Raw genomic sequence first — 17,917 nt, forward strand, 5'->3', positions numbered from 1 at the left:
TCACTAGCACGGCTAAGAGGTCGTTATTGTTGTTGTTTTTTTGTGCATATATTTAAACAGAAATAAAATGTTTTTTATGTAAATCAATGTAAAATTAAAAAAAAAATGTCAAGCACACTGATCTGATGGCATATTTAACAAATACAATAACAAATTCGTTTATATTCAAATTTTAATTAAAAAAAAATATTGAAACTAGGGCTGTCACTACTGAATCTTTTTAGAATTGATTATCCTATTGATTATTTATTGAAAAATAATAATAATTAGAGTGACTATCTTCAACAGAAAGGTTATTTTTTTTTTCTTTTTTGTACAAAAAAGTGGGACAAAATTTTGCCGAAAATCAAATCGTACAAAAACAAGTGCACACGAAAACCAAGGTTCCACTGTACTATTTTTCTTAAATAAAAACCTGTAACAAAAAAATGTTGGTCTTTTTTTGGGGGGGCTGTAACGGATCACGGTAATAGCATTTCCATTCATTTCAATGGGGAAAGGAGCACGGTAACTTACTGCAAACCAGCGCCAGGATCATGCGGAGCAGCTTGTACGGACACCTCATTCCGGCCCAGTTCTGCAACACACAACAAGCGCAATCATATGGCTTTATTAGCAGCTTGGCACAAATCATCCCATTTGCTCTTTTTGAACATATTTAACCCGGAGAGAAAGACAATCCACGTTGACTGGGATGAGCCCCCGAGTGCGCGCACCTGGCTGCTGTACTGCGCGGTCCAAGCCAGAGGCACTCTGTTAATTAGAGCTACACTAATTAAACAGCCGAAGGGGCAATAAATGGCACTTATGATCCTACTGGGAGGAAAGAACAATGGCATCTTGACGCAGACTATCGGCCTTTACTCCCGCGGATGAATAACGGAGCCAGTCACGTCGCTCACTTAAGTGTCTCGACTGTGAGGAATTATGGGAAAAGGACCCAGGGCCACTTTTACACCCTCCTTGCTCCCTTTCCTCCCTCCCCGCGCAAGCGGACGCATGCAAGATTAAAAACAGAGGATAAAAATAGATAGCGATAAAGCCTTGTCACAAGAACAGGCCTTCAAAGTCACAATATTACAAGATATAAATGATTCATATCATGAAGGAAGGTCACCGCAGTGGGAGGCCGTCTAAAGCCGGGGAGATGATGGAAACGGAGATCTTTTTTAATCAAACATGCTGACATCCAACTTTGTGTTTGCTGATTGTTTTTTTCTTTACAAAGGAAATTCCCTTAGAAACTGTAAGTGAATGATTAGAGAAGTTGAAACCCAAAAACAGAAATGACTACGTTATCGGACTACGTTATAGCTTGTGCAGTGATTCTCAAAGTGTGGTAGGGCGCCCTCAAGTGGGTTAACCCTTTAACTGTGACTGGCGTGGACGTTTCTATTTGTCAACTGGAATACAACCGTTTACTGCCACAGACGTATATATTCGTCAAGTACGCTTTTTAATAGGTAGGTGAAGAAGATTGTCTCGCCCAGCCTGTCAGTGAAATAAACCACTGTAACGAATAATAGGTTCATGTAGATGGAGACAATGCATCACTTTGGATTTGAGATAAGCACATCTTTTTTTTGTAGATGAAGATTAAGGGTAATTTTCAAACTGTGCATAATGTTACAGTGGCTTACAATCATATTAAATATACAAATTAGGTACAAAACCTCTGTTTTTGATGAACTACTACGCTACTGTATTTTCATTTTCATTATTATTTTCATTTTTTTTTTTAAGGTGTCACTTGGTGTAAAGATTTTGAGAACCACTGCTCTAGTGGATGAGGATGACATCCGACCTGTATATATTCGTAGTACGTAAAAAAAAAAAAATGCACATCTGTGAGGCAGACGTGCTAACCACGAGCCACCATTCGGCCAAATGCAAGTAATTAAATTCCGTTAAAAGGTATAATACGCAAAGCATCATTAGAATGGGTTCTCTCCTCAATCTTAAAAAAAATAATTTCATTTAATTTCAAACCTTTATTTAAATCTCAAAAGATTTATAGCACAGTAGACGTAGTAATTAAGTTGCAAAAGTCCTCTGACAGTTCCACGGGGGTTTGAACTGAGCTAAAATTGTCCTCTGAGCAGAGCAGGTGATGATGATGATGATGTTTGTCGGCAGATGGTTGGAGATCTCCCTCAACTAAAAGCGCGCAGGAGGAAAGACGTAAGCGAAACAGAGACTTGGGCTCAACGGATTTCCATGACAAGCTGCAGACGCGCAAGGAAGCGAGCAAATAAGCTGCCGTCTGCCGACTCGGCCTTTGGTCGCTTTGCCCAGGGGCCACTTTGAGGCTCATCCCTGCTGGCATCTGGAGGGATCTCACGGTCGACAAGTGGTTAAAGTGATTCGTCACATTTCGCAGGCGCTCGGGGAGTACGCGGACGCCGTTTCACAAGTCTGAAGCAGAAACACAAACAAATGATACATACGGGGACAAGGAGAGGCCTTAAAAAAAACAGCACCACCATCGAGGGAATTGACTGCTTACTTTGCAGTGGATTCAAACAAACACAACTTTAATAATTCATGGAGGAGTGTATTCACCACTGGATAGTTGACGTAGATGATAAGGGAAGTTATTATTTGGATATTGACAGCTATTCGACCATAATAATATGAAATAAAAACACACAGTAAAATGAGACTCGATTGTTGATTGATTTTGAAGTCTTTTGATCAAGTCGCGGACTTTCCAATAGGCAGACAAGGTCTCATAAAAACTGATTAATAAGGAGTTCTTCAATTAAAAGCAATTATTATTGTTTTAGTCTTCAGTCACACGCTTAAAAACACATACAAATGCTTAATCTTTTGACTGACACCCCTCCCTTCTCATGCAATGGACTATTCCATCTTATTACGCATGTGCAGACTTGATTGAGGAAAGCATGAGAATTAAAACGGTTCAATCACTTGTTATAGCTAATAATCCTCAAGAAGGTTTTTTATGGGCTTTATCTAGCTCCGGAAACAGAAGAATTTCCTTAAATATACACATTTGACTTGATGTGAACATTAATAATAAAAATGAATGAAAGTGACTCTATTTTATTATGAACTATAACCATATAAATCACTTTGTGAATCCAATTACTTATTGACTTACATATAGTGTCGATCAAAGCTCAAAATGATAATCGTGTTAAGGCAGAATTTCACATTTATCTAGTATTGGATCGCATTACAATGTGCAGGTGTTGCCTAAAATGTGAGTCAATTATGGGCTGTTTCATTATTTACATATTTTACTCAGACTGTTTTTTTTTTTTTTTTTGGCCCGTCTGTCTATTTAAAAAAAAAAATTGAATGTGGCCCTCATCCCAGGCTTAAATGCTTTGTGAAAATTCAGTTGCACAAAAAAAACAACAACAACAACAACAACCATCATCATTTCCCCCCTTCCCCACTCACAGGAAGCTTGTGACATTGAAATCGTGCAAAATAAGACAAACTCCCCGTGTGCCACAATGGAGGTGAGGATGATGACGGCAGTTACCATGACAACGTTGGCCAGATGTGCCGAGCAGAGAGCGTAGACCCCGCCGGAGCCCCCCACCACCGGAGCACGCATGTCGGTGATGGACACCGTCAGCGAACCTGCGGGGGGGGAGACGCACACATCGGGGAAGTTAAAAAAAGAAGACGACAAATAAAAACATATCCTATTTTTCACACAGATGCATTGCGAGAAGCGGGCGTCCAGGCCAGAGAGCGTGACGGGTTTTTAGAGTCGCGTAGGGGAGGAAGACAAAAAAGGGGTCAGATAGATTACTCATCACGCAGCATCGCACCAGTCACCTTCCTTTGGGCTTTTCTCAAAATAGTGCAAAAATCAGCGGTGGCTGGCCAGGGCGTACATTTACAACCTAAAATCCAACATTTGTAACATGAATTTCTATTCCTTTATTCCCAACGGTCTATCGTTTTTGAACAATTGTTTGATATGTGCCAGACTGCTGCTTGTTGTGAAGTGACTTCAGTTCACTGCCACCATACAGCTCTTATCTCAAATTTTTGTTCACAAGTCAAAGCAGAAAAATTGCCCGAGCGTCGGCTCGTATTTCGAGGCAGCACTGTAGTAGACAAACAGAGTGTGGCACTATTGCTATGCTAATCCGGCAAAAACGGAGCATGGTTGACATGCATTTGCCACTGCGGTCGCCCTGCACAAAGTGACATCCCGGTGCCGGTCAGAATTCCGAGCAGGAGGAAAAAAAATATCACAGTGTCAAGATGCCGGCGTCAGCCAACTGTTAATTATGCAAATGAGCTGATAAGGGAAGCGCAAAGAGGGCTGATAAAACAAAACAGTCACTGACAATCGCAGTCACACTTTTTAATTACAGTTGGAGACCGAGATGTCAAATCTGAAAGGCACACAATTTCTGTGTGTGGGCACAAAAGAGTAAACATTGTCTCAAAAGAAGACTTTGCGGGCCCGAGGCGGGATGATGCTGGAAAGACGGATGGTAATCAGAGCGGCGCTACAGAGTCATTCATCTCTCCTCGCTGCCGCACCTGTGGGTGCTGCTTTTGCAAAGATTTATGGGCGCAGATGAAGGCTGATACTACAGACCGCAGGAGAGGGCCCATTTTGATTGGAGCACGCCACGCCACGCCACGCGAGTATGTGCGACTGGTGAGGTGGCGCATCTCTTCAAAGAAAGATGAGGAAGCAGATTGGGCCCATTTTAAATGCATCGTCTCACGTGTATGCAGTGGCGGACCGTCAAACATTTAGCACGAGCGCTGACCTACATTTACCACCTAAATTACGGCCACCATACATGCTTATGTTCAGCATAAAATATAGTGGCAATAAAATGAAATATTGCATTTCTTTAGGGGGTGGGGGGGGGGGGGGGGGCAGAAGGCTATCGTGATTATTTCCCATTATCATATCACTCACCACCAGTTCGGATGGATGAATGGAATTGACCACGTGTATTGCAGTAGATATTGACCTATGAACTGACATTTAGTCAATTTCAATCTTTCAAGCTCATTTGCATTTAAAGGCAGTAGCTCCTCTATTTGCACAGAGACAAACTCGCTTGCGCTAGTTGGGCCAGCACAAGTGACTCTGACGGCTTTGGTCGAATTAGATGGACATGGCAACACAAAGATTCCTGAAATACGATTGGACAAAAAAAAAAAAAAAAAACATGGTAACATCCACATACAGGAAGCAGTGCAGCTCAGTGAAATGCTACGAAATGAAGAAATTAGACTGTTGGGAATAAATGAATACAATTTCATGGTTAGAAAAAAAACTTGTTGTACTTCAGTGAGACCTTCCAAATATTTTGCATGAATATTAAGCAGACCCGTCATGTGGCGTCTCCCGCTTAGCGAGGATTTAAGATTTAGCCGTCTCACAGTCGCGCGGGAGCAGAGCCGGGGAGGTGTCCTATTAATTCCAACACGGAGCTGACGCACTACATCTCATGCGCAGATTATTTAGTGTCGCCATCCTCGCCGTCGACGTGCACAAATCTTTCGGGTCAGACGGCAACTCCCATTCGACGACGGTAAAACACGCCACTCGGTGCCGAGCAGGGGTCAACGACACTACTAAAGTACTTCAGTCTAATCCTCAGAGCTGAGCCGTTCTGTCAAGCTAAACACACCGAAACGTCGACTCTCCGCAGCCCCTCGGCTGCCCCTTCAACTCCGTATGCTGCACTTCCTCCCAGATGAATCGCAGACATGAGGCGTTAAGCTGATCTGAGGCCAGACTCTGACAGAGCCTGAGGCGTCGCCTCCCGGTCGCCGTCACTCTTGTGCAAACTACAACACGGCTGCAATGGAACGAAACAAGCCGAAAGAAAAATATGGCTATTATATGGGTAGTTGATGATTTAATACTGCCGTTATTTACATTCTGTTGGAATTGGCACTCACGCCCTGAAGGAATGGAATATAGTTTCTTAATGAGCAAATTATGCTTAATGGCACAATAGACCTTTTCATAAGTTTGTAAAATAATGGGAGCCCTTCTGAATGGTAGAAAGTGAATGACTATGTACATGTTAGGTTTTTTTTTCAGTTTCCTTGAAAAAAAAAATCCAAATGAATCCATCAGAACCTGTGGGTGATGAAGATGAATCGAGTGGATGTCGTGAATAGTTGTACAGAAAAGGCTGCGTGGTCGTCTAATATAACGGTTAGCGTAACGACACACCGCCTCGCCTGCTAGCTAACGTCACCGCATTATATCTTAGCATCCAAAGAGCATATCTATGCCATTAATACGAGGAACAGATAAAGCAATTAATTCATCAGTCCCCCAATGATCACGTTAAGTATGTTTGAATTTCCACCACGCCATTTTTGAATCAATTCACCTGTAACATAACGTAACATCGTAACTTCACACATCTACAGAGGTAGAGAAGACGACGAAAATCATCATTCAAGCCCTTTAGCCTGTTTTGTCAATTGCTCTGCCTCGGTCAAATGACTGAACGGTTCGTTTCCAAATGCTTGACATCATGGTGGGAATGTCTGTTGGCGTTGCGGGATGGAGGCGGAAATGCCGGAATAAGAAGTGGAGAGAAAAGAGTAATAACTATGTACCCAGTGATATTATGGCAATATCTGATGTACAGTATACCCGAACCCATTCACAAATCAAACTCAACTCGTTGCATATTTTTATGGAAAGCAACTTGCTGAAACAACTACATATTTGTGGCAGCACAGTGGTTCCACAGGGGAAAAAATGCATATAGGTGAATTTGTGAATAGTGGACCACAGAGACTGTGCGGGGAATTTCCGAATCCCATTGGGATCCCTCCAGCTAAATTACTACAAAAGTACTTTGCAGTCATTATCGCACTATTAACACCAATGCTGAACTTTTAGTCCTGTTGCCATTGTTATGGATTGCATCATTTTGCATAAGAATGCCCACAGAGCGTCTCCTCTCCAATGCAGGATGCAGAATTGCTTGATGTTCTATTTGCAAGAGAGCCATTTATCGCGTAGACATTCGGCGGCCACGACGAGATGCGCCCGAGTCAGCACTCCTGCAGCCAAAGGGATGCCTCGGACGACCAATAAAGCTCCGGGAATGCCTGATCAGATTTATTTAACCGCGAGTGCCAGTGAGAGGAGGGGGAGCCCGATGGAGCGAGTGGGACAGAGAGAGAGACGCTGCATGGGGAGCGGTGGCGAAGCGTGGGTGGCCACAGCGCCCGGGTAGTGTTGCCCCCCACCCCTTCCCCCAAACCTGTGAAACTTTGGAGCTCACTAAAATATGTTAAAGTTTGTTTTGGTCTATTACACCACTATTTTTTTCCCGCTGATATTTGACGAGCGATATTTTTGGAGTGTGCCATTCTTTGAGTTTTAAAAAGATGTTTAACGTCAGCCCGACTCAATTGGTGTAGGCATTCATCATAAGCACTTTTGTCTCATTTACGTCTCTTTTAAAAGCATTGTGGTTTCAAACGACATTCAATATAGTGGCATGCATTTCGACGTCTCATCTCAACTGTAATGGTGCTGTCAGATATTTTTCTGTCTGAAAGGTGAAAAATTCTAAGGAGAGTAAAATGGCCATCACCATAAATCTTCATAGGGTGGGGGGGGGGCTAATGAAATAACATAATTTATTGGAGGAATAAAATGTGAAGGTTAAATAAGTTCAATGTGTATTCGAATAGCATTCAAATATAGAACTGCACTGCATAACACTCTGAGTTGATCTGAGTTTATGGGATTATTTGTAACATGAGATGTGTCGGAAAAGTTCGAGTGGTGACATCACAAAATATCCATCCATCCATTTTCTGAGCCGCTTCTCCTCACAAGGCTCGCGGGACTGCTGGAGCCTATCCCAGCTATCATCGGGCAGGAGGCGGGGTACACCCTGAACTGGCTGCCAGCCAATCGCAGGCCACATACAAACAACCATTTGCACTCGCATTCACACCTACGGGCAATTTAGAGTCTTCAATTAACCCACCATGCGTGTTTTTTGGGATGTGGGAGGAAACCGGAGAAAACCCACGCAGGCACGGGGAGAATATGCAAACTCCACACAGGCGGGGCCGGGGATTTATTTTTTTTTTTTTTAAAGAAAAAGCACCCAACAATATTGTACCTACAGTAATGCCATAACTAAATAGAATGTAAAGCATAAACAGTTTTTTGCCACTTTTTTTTTTTTGCTTCACTTCAATGGACATTGTGCTGCTCCTTCTGGTGGCCACCTGGGGGCAGTATAATAAAGACAAAGTCACACCCGATCGTTTCACAAAACTGACTCTGTAATATTAACCATTTTTTAGCAAAGGATAAAAAAATAAACATGCCTGTTAGTATTGTTACATTGTCTGTATACATGTTGCTCCACTGGTTGTGTTCAAATATCTGTTGTTTCACGGCGACACTGATGCAATTCTTGAGCAGTCTATGATATATATTACAAATAATATGCTGCACGTACAAACAGCTCACAGTGTGATACTGTGCAGTTCTACACCACTGCAAACCACAGACCACAAATGATATCTTTTTGATACGTACAGCTCTTCAAAGAAACAAAACAGCACACCAGCGCAGGGAAAACAAACAAACCAACAAAAAAAAGAAATCATCAGATCATTGGAGGACAAGAGAAGAACAACCTCTCCTCCCCTGCTTCATTGTCAACAGAACAGAGCCAACAGGAGGCCTGGGGGAGAGGCGACAAATCCCGCTTCACTCATCACATGCTACTGTAAACACAACATGTAGCTACTCTCGTCTAGTTTGCCCACGCACGCACACGCGCGCGCACGCACACACTCGCTGCTCCCATCAAAATAGGCCAGCAAGTCTTGTGTGCTTCTTGTCTCCAAGAGGAGTGCTATTCAACATTAATGAATCACGTCGCCGCTGATTTTCTGTGCTCGAGCATCGCGTCTGACCTCGGATGGTAATCGCCGCGATGTAGAAAAACACTCATTGAAATTGTCACATCAAATGTTGCTTTTTTTTTTCTTTTCTTTTTTTTTCCCAAGGTCTGCAAGCCACAATCCTGAAACAAACCACCCAAGTAAACCACCACAGAAACTTAATTCTCTATGGACACTCACCGGCCACAAAATTTGCTTTGCGTCAGTATACTGTTTATACTTTTTGGGACATTTTTGTTTGGTGGTGTGAAGTGAGATTTTTCTCACTTTTGATATTTATTAAACTTACTTTGTTTATATGTGCCCTACGATTGGCTGGCAACCAGTTCAGGGTGTAGCCCGCCTCCTGCCCGATGATAGCTGGGATGGGCTCCAGCACTCCTGCGACCCTTGTGAGGAGAAGCGGCTCAGAAAATGGATGGATGGATGGATGTTCAAAATGTGCACTGTACTTGCTTTTCTTTCAAAAATAAAGAAACTTCTAAGTGACCCCAAACTTTTCAACGCTAGCCTATTAAGTTTTTTAAAAACAATTTAAATAGTGTAAAATAAGAAAATTGTCAGTGGATGTCGCTTTAACTTAGCTCATATTAAATCCGTGGTTTTTATGCACTCCCTTTCAATTACTTCAAGACATTATTAATCAATAACCTGTTCTCCATAAAACCTGAGCAAATTTTTAACGATCAATAAATCGATGACTGGATTATCATGCCTGTCCCCAGTTGCGGTACAAATATAATATCATCGCCCTGTTTGGTGGTGTTATCAGTGACTAGATGTAGGACGTGGATAAGGAGTGACCGCAGAGTGAGGGTGGGAGGCATTAGGAATTATCATAATTATAGTGTCAAGGTCACCCAGCCTCCTTTGCAGTTAGCGAGGGGGGAGTATCAGTCGGTGTGACCTTGCCAGTATTGTGCTTTATCAATAATGCACACGGAACAAGTGGCTGTAAGATCCGCAAGGACATCGAGGAAAACAAAAAGGACTCCTGTCTTGCACAGTTGTTTTTTTTTTGTAAATCCACGTTTGTCCTGATTTGTAAATGACACCCGCTGTCGACCGAGCAACAGGCCTTCTATTTCCTGCCTCTCGATATAATCCTATTTACTGTGCCCAGCGCAAACAAACATCCGCTGGCTGTACGAATATGAATTGACCTGCAGTCATTGAAAGAAGCAGGCAAGACTACATCAGGAAGGACGACATTAGTGGCGACAACAAGAACCGCGCATGACGACATCCATCAGCTGCTGCGATATCAAACAACACGGCTTCCTAACGTAAAGTCAGGACAAAATCACCCAGCACAGTAAGGTGATACAAGCCAGGTCATCTGTCACATTTCCATTACAAGCCAGCAGCAGCAGTAGAAGGCCCATTTCCAAACTTGTCCTCCTTAACCTCTAGAAGGTTTGCCCAACACCTGATTAAGACGTGTTTCATATCCATATATATCTGTATATCCGTTTCATGGAATAAAACTGTGACTTCAATCATGCCGTCTCTTGTTCAAACTTTTTGTTCGGTCACTCTAAAGCTCACAGAGTTGACCTTGGTGTTGACCGCAGAGCGCGACAAATCCCGCACTATTACTTGCACAAATTGATTTATAGCTGTCTCGATATCTCAGTGGAGAGGGATGATGTGATGTAGGCTGGAGAGGAATGGAGGCCGCAGAGGGATGGAAAAGAAAGATGGCAATCCCTGCGGTTTGTCTGCGACGCGGAGATGTTGAACAGCAGCATTCCTTTCTCCTTATTTCCGAGTAGGCCCTTCATCCGGCGGCGGCGTGAAGGATTACCGCGTGGATACGGGAATGATCAAGGACGAGTACTGAGGTCTGCGCAGCTCCGTCGCAAAAATAATTACAAAAATGTTCCTGTTTCCGGCATGCGCACACCCAAGGACAAAATGTACAGTGCCAGAATTTATTTTTGGGAGGATGTAATTTGGGCTTTTCATGAGGAACACTTTGAAAGGAGGCCTGTGGTGGGGAGAAGGTTCTTGCGGCGTGTTCAGGCGCAGATTTAGTGGCGCTGAACATGCAGCATGTTTCTTTATGTAAATATGAGCGAAACAAAATAGATGGGAAAAAACATCTATCAAACAATGTGATGTCCTATTTTATCGAAGAGATGGGAAAAAGAATGATTTTGAAACTTTTTCACGGTTTCGAGATTCCCCCATGACCCTTCAAAGACCAGCAGGTCCATGTTTCTGTGGAGGACACACAGACAGTTCTCGGGGCTGTTTCAGCTCTCTATAGACTGAACAACTCAACTGAAAATGTTCTAAAAATCTTTTTCAAGAGGGGAAGTATAAATAAACAACTGAAATGATCAGGAAAAAGCCTAGTAGAACATCTGGAGTTCATTTGGAGTTAATTAGAGGCACTTTAAATGGTGGCAGGTGTGTGCTGACTCCCATTCAATATGAGTTTGAATGTGATTGGTGAATTCTGAACACAGCCACAGCCCCAGTTATAACTGGGTGTGCACACTTTTTGCAACCACATTTCAGTTTCCCCTCTTGAAAAAAATTCTCTTGATTTTTACAGGTTATAGGTCGCATTAATGCTGGGAAAGGTTTTGAAATGATTTATCTTGGTCTCGTTCTTTTACATCACAAAAACCTGGCGTTTGAACAGGGGTGTGTAGACTTTTTATATCCACTTTTCAAGCGAACCCCCGTCAATTACACACAGATTTTTGCTATTCGTGGCAACCTTTCACAAAATCAGAGAAAGGATTCTTCTGTTAAAATCTAAAATCCTGTTCTAAGCACACACTATACGAGCGCGCAACCCATTAAACTACCGGTGGCTCCTCTGAAACAAAAGCCGAGAATTTCCCATCCCGACCCGCGATACATCCCCGACACATCGCAGTCCGTTTCATCTGCCCGCAACACACGCCGCCCTCTTCCCATTCCGTCTCGTTTGTCTGAAAAACGGTGACGACAGCAAATGTGTCAAAGTCGTCCAATTCCTGTTCCAACCTCGAATGCCGTGATTCAACTCGTGCTTACGAACGCCGACTCAAAGTGCACTCGGGCTAATTCCCCGGAGAGGAACCCCGCATCACTATTCACCGTTTCCTCATCAGGGTCCCGCGCTGTCATCACTACCTAAATAAATCAAACTCATAATAATTCAAGAGTCTTAAAAGAGTGTGTGTGCGTGTGTTGTTTTCAACCGACCAGAGGAAGATTTGAGTGGTGCTAACTCAATTTTACACAGAAAAGATAGAAGATGAGGGAAAGGAGAAATAAATCATTTGGACATTTAGTCACGTAGACAGAAAAGCCAAAATATCAGATTTAAGTATTACCCGACATGAATTAGACTTCCACTTTGCAACAGTAATCAAATGATGCTGAGCGCGAGATTTTCAACGGACTCAAATTGTTCCCTGCTGGAAATGAGAAGTGAGAGCGATTTGCGCAGCAGACTTGATGACTTGTGCAAATGCGCATTAGCGGGAGATGTGCATTGAGAAAAGCGATCCAGTGATCAGCGGCGACATAAAAAGTCCACAAATCTCCAAAGTGGCACGCCGGAGGATGGAAGTTAATGAGGTTCCTCCCCTTCAGTGCAGCGCCGTGACCTCTGTGTGCGGGAACACGCCAGCGCGGCAACAAACATCTGCGCAAATCCAATTCGGGACCCGCTGGACCGTAAATTGATGCAAAAATTAGCTGGTCGGTCTTCTTGCAGGTGAAACGCTGAAATGCAGTAGGAGACCTTTAACTTGATAAATGGCAGGGAGTCGGGAAAAGTACATTCTAAGCATTTTGGGAGGAGTAAAATACTCCAAACAAAAGGACAAACGCAAACTAGGTCAGCGCGGATAATACTGCTGACTGGCAAAAAATACAAAAAGAAAGGACCAAACCCTCTCAGACTAAATACTGGACCACAGTTTGTCTTAAAATGACGAAACTGTCAACCAAATACCACACTGTGAGACATTTTATAGGGATTTTAGAGTAAAGTACTGGCAACACTGTCAATGTTTCTTTTCATTATGGTGCTGATGAGTTACACAAGGTAAAACGGAGCTCTTTTGGCTTGCAGAAGAAGTAGGCCAGGTAACGCTTATCTGAGCTTCACTTCGCATACAGCTGAACTGACCAGGATGTCACTCTATCACACACAACCCACAATCAGGGTTTCATGAAAAAGAAGTGCAACATACAGGTGATGCGAGAGTTAAATAACAGAAAAGGCACTTCTACAACCCGGAAAAATGGATGCTACTTTGTCTAGAATCTTTCTAAAGCCCACATATAACTAACTACGTTTGAGCCGTGAAAATATATCTGCTTGAAGCCTCTGGTGCCACGAGACTTTCCCGTTCCGGAACAATGAGGCACTCTAAAGCGGCCATACCAGCACGAAGCCTCTGACCACATGCTGGCTGTTACCTCGAACAGTTTAGATTGTTTTGCTCTTCCACCTTTCTCTGTGATATGCACGCACTCATGGCCAACAACGAGGCACTCTAAAACAGCCACGCCAGCGGAATAGCTGAATGGAAAATTCATTTTTGTGGTGCAAGCATAGCTAGCTTGCTAACTGCCTGCCGCAATTGCACTGGATAACCACTAATGCGAAGGAAGGCACTTAAGTTCTTATATAGTGGGGAGGGGGGGGGGGGGGACTCATGCCCGAGCTAAAGTGCGTTCGTGGGTGCCATTTAGCCACGACCCCCCAAAAATCTGCAAAACTGAAATGGTGAAAAACAATTTAACGTTTTTGTTCCACAATTGAGTACTATATAGTACTCAGTCTTAGCACATTTTCAGCAATTAGCTTCAAACATTTATCATGTATTTGGAAACAAATCTTGTAATCTCTTTTTACAGGGTGTTTAAGGTCATATCGCCCAGCCCTATGCAGACACGACATTTACAAGTCAAGTCCTTTTGGAGAACCAGTGGTTTGCGCAATAAAAACACATTTAAAAAGGGACACTCACCCGCCAGCACTCCCGCCATATAAAGCAGACTTATTCGTAAGACGCCGTGGACCATCTCCAACGGGACTCCGATCATCAGCTGTAGTAAAGCATTGAAGCCCAGCTGCTCCAAGCTAAGAGGAATGCACGATGGCAACAGCATGAGCTTACTTACAACAGCGGGAAAACTCGACGTGGAGCTTGGACCTTACGTACCCGACGTGCATGAACATGTAGCTGAAGAAGCGCCACACTTGAGCACGGTGGCCCGGGTGGTACACCAGCGGGCTCTTCATGAAGTCCGGCTGGTAGGTCTGCAGCACCCACTTGTTGAGCATGATGCCGTAGCACATGAACACGATAATCTGCAATCAGATGCACGAACAATAACAATAATAGATTTTTCTTTTTTTAGTTACAAGCAGTCACTTGATCGATTTTTCTGCTTTGTGTGGTGTTGCCATTGTCAGGTCACGTGACCTACCTTGTCTTTTGTTGTCTCTGTGTAGATGAAGTCTTCAAAGTATGTGGGGCGCATTGCTTCCACAATTAAAAGTGTGTCTGATTTAGTGCCATCAATTCACAAATGACTCATTGTCTGTGCAAACTGTTATTGCATTGTCATCACAGACCATTCAGCATCATCTGGCAGTATTATTAGAGCACCGGGGCTTTCTTTGCTCACAATGATGATGATTACGAGAGTAAAAAGCTGTATTTCTGCAGTGTTTGCATATAGTGCCTTCCACATGAACATAACAGGTCAATTAAAGGCTCTGTAGTAGCCCGGGTGCTTGATGACCTGGTTTAAATCAGTCTGGGGGAGACGAAAAAAAAATTATTATGAGTGAGGCTTTCAACTCCTGACTCTGAAATGGGTTCAAAGCACTACATATGCAGCCAGTGGAAAATCACACAGTCAAAGCCAGAAAATCTCTTCAGTGGGTCTGACTCGCCTTACTGAGTGAACTGAACACTCGCCATTTCTAGTGGAGGGAAGTATACTTGAGTCGATTTTTTTTCAGGGATGGGTACTTTGAGCATTGAGAAAACAGATATCTGTACTTTCTACCAGTGGCGGTCCTAGTTTGAAAGCTGCCCCGTGTGACGGCACGTATCGCACATGCCAGAAAATGCCACCGCTTTCTACTCCTAACTGAATCAAAATAGGATTGTTACTTTTTTCAACCTACACGGATGATGACACAACGTAAAAAAAAGATGTAAATAGAGGGAGCTAAATTCAACTGGAGTTGATATTTTGATTGATGGAAACCTTGGGGTCTTATTAGGTGGAATAAAACGGGGACAGCAGCGACATATGGAGGAACGTGAATCAGGGAACATTAATGATGGCCTTATTTAAGACAATAGTTTGATGTTTTTCCACCTCTGACCATTTCAGGGTTCTGAGTGCAAGCAAAGCGGCCTTTCTTCTCACCTGGACGATGGTGATGACGGCGATGAAGACAGGCGGAGGGCACAGGCGGTTCTGGTGAAAGTACCAGCGCCGGTCAGTCTCACAGGGCAGGATCTCATAGGCCACGTAGCGGACAAAGCGCTTGTAGAGGCCCAGGCCCGTCTCGTCCAGCAGGATCTCCCTCTGCAGCGTGCGGCGACCGTTGGCGATGGCCCGTCGGAAACTGCTGGAGCGCTTGCTGCTCATCTGGGATTTAAAAATAAAACTGTTACAATAATGGAAAAAAAAAACTTATCAAATATACTGTATATATCTTTAACCCAACTCAACTTAATTATATTTATACACCAATTAAAAAAAACAAAAACAAAGATGAAACAAAGTGCACTGTACATGAATACAAATCTAAAAATTTAAAAACAACACAACAGTAACAACATGGTTAAAAACAATAAACACAGATAAGACATTACAACAAGGGAGAGTGGAAGCATTAGAGTCTCATGCTGTGTGTCACATAACTCTAACTATCAACAAGAAAATCACATGCTTTCTTAAGGTGAAACCCAGGGGCAGCAAATATTAAGAGAAGAGCAGCGGCCCTGAGATTGATCCCTGTGGAACCCCATAAGACAGCGGACCAGAGTGGTCTTATGCAGGGCTTTTGATTTGAAAAGTGTGGTATTATTCTAAATATTTTTTTAAATTACCAATAGCATAACGGTTTCAATCATTATTCCCACTGTTATTACAGTTTGCATCATTATTTTTTCAAGTGTGTATATGTCATCTCCCACCCCCACCATTTACAGCACTGGAAACCCCAAAAAATAAAGAGATTTTTTTTGGTTCTTTAGACCATTTTCTTTTCACCAAATAGGGGCTTTTTTGTGTGCATTTGCATTTAAACATGGCCTACATCAAAGAGTTATTGTCATGTTCCTGTTCAACGCTATGTTTTGTATTTCTGTTGCCGTGGGGATCGCTGGAGGGTGGATTCTTCTGTCACGCACCTGCTGACAAATTCAATCAGGTAGAGTTAGAGTCTCAGTGGTGGCGGAGAAGAGTCGTCAGATTATTCTTTTGCTTTTTTGTCATCGCTGTAGTCCGATTGCTCGTTTTCCTACTCGTGATCATTGCTTGTATTTCGTTGAGTTGCGTACACGCCAGTTCGTAAGTACTTCTGTTGTTCCCGTTCTGTTTTATTTCCATCTTTATCTTCTAGTACTCCTCTCCATCATTACTCCCCGCGGCAGTGTGATTTTTTTTCACAATTATGAGTGTCCGATTTTTGGAAAAAAGAGAATTTCTTTTAGAAAGAAACTTGTCAAACTATTTATTTATAATTGTAAAAAAAAAAGAATGTTAAAGGTATAACATTTTTTTTTTCAAAATTAAATTGAATGTTACAATATCACACTATTTTTTTTAAATGTTACACTAATACTAATAACTTTTTGCTTTGTCACCAATAACACTGAGCTAAGATTTAGACCTTTCCCCCTTTAAATGTGTTTATTTATTGATTTTAACATGTTTCATACGGAAAAGGTGAAGTCACATATGAACCCAGAAAAAAAAGAGAAAATCCCACCAGGGAAAAGATGTTGGAAAAAATAAATCCATCACTTTCACCTGAAAGTCCTAACCATTTTAGCTAAAACAATAGTGCTCCTTGGAGGGAAAAACTGCCAACGGAGCAATTATTTCTAAATCAAACTTTGTGCGCCATGATAAGATCTGACACAAAGCAACTGTGAGGGAACAAGCAAGCCGCCGCCGACGTTCAGCGCGACAATGCGCTCAAGTCTTTTCATCACACGCAGTGAAGAATATGTTCAACCTTGTGCTGAATGACGCCAGTAGGAAGTTAAAGCGAGTCCAACTTTTGTGTTCCATAATTGGGTGTGTGTAGGCACAATATCTGGATCAATACACTCCACATCCATAAAATGCTAATGAGAGCAAAGATTTTACAGGGAGGAACAAATAATGAAGACGTATGGAAAAGACTTGCACAAAAACAAAGCAGCTGACGACCGGCATAGAAGCAAATGTTATTTAAAAAAAAGAAAAAAGAGTTGAAAAGGCAGCAAACTTTGATCAAATTTTAAGTTGGGCAATTCAACTAAATGTTTTAAGTTTTGCTTTTCTGAAAGTTGGCTTTCCCGCATTTCACAACAAAGAATAAGAGTTTACAGAACTGTTTGTCCCTTGTATTGAAACCCAACTCAAATATACAAGTAACAACTACTCAACAAATTGGGGCGTGGGGGCAAACAACTTGCTTGCAACCACAACAAGTAGCTTTTTTTAAACAGTGTATAATACATAAAGGCCCTACTCATAAAAACACACACGATATATTGGCGGCACGGACATGTGACTGCGATATTACAGCCTCTCCACTTTTCTACTATCTTCTTAATTTTCTTTCTTACCTGCCACAGGGACTACAGATGGAAATCTTAACTGCAAGACTATAATCTGATACAGAGCCTCTCTACTCTTGAGTTGCACATTTACTCTACATGGTCCCTGTGATAAATAAATCGAAAAATAAATCATCTTTGAAAATGGGCGAATCTTGGAATTTCCCTTTGGAACT

General features: G+C 42.5%; 1 protein-coding gene across 3 annotated transcripts in view; it reads right to left on the reverse strand.

The window, feature by feature from the left end:
- Positions 1 to 17,917, reverse strand: part of rhbdl1 (rhomboid, veinlet-like 1 (Drosophila)) — a 37,482-nt gene that overhangs the window by 5,854 nt on the left and 13,711 nt on the right. For all 3 annotated transcript variants that reach the window (XM_061756613.1, XM_061756614.1, XM_061756612.1), the window contains 5 exons: positions 15,331 to 15,555; positions 14,106 to 14,254; positions 13,911 to 14,023; positions 3,515 to 3,615; positions 517 to 577 (listed from right to left, as the gene is read on the reverse strand). In XM_061756613.1, coding sequence (XP_061612597.1) covers positions 517 to 577; positions 3,515 to 3,615; positions 13,911 to 14,023; positions 14,106 to 14,254; positions 15,331 to 15,555 — 649 coding nt within the window. The remainder of the gene's footprint in view (positions 1 to 516; positions 578 to 3,514; positions 3,616 to 13,910; positions 14,024 to 14,105; positions 14,255 to 15,330; positions 15,556 to 17,917) is intronic.

The sequence above is a fragment of the Phyllopteryx taeniolatus genome, chromosome 19 (genome assembly GCF_024500385.1).
Source record: "Phyllopteryx taeniolatus isolate TA_2022b chromosome 19, UOR_Ptae_1.2, whole genome shotgun sequence".
NCBI lineage: Eukaryota > Metazoa > Chordata > Actinopteri > Syngnathiformes > Syngnathidae > Phyllopteryx > Phyllopteryx taeniolatus.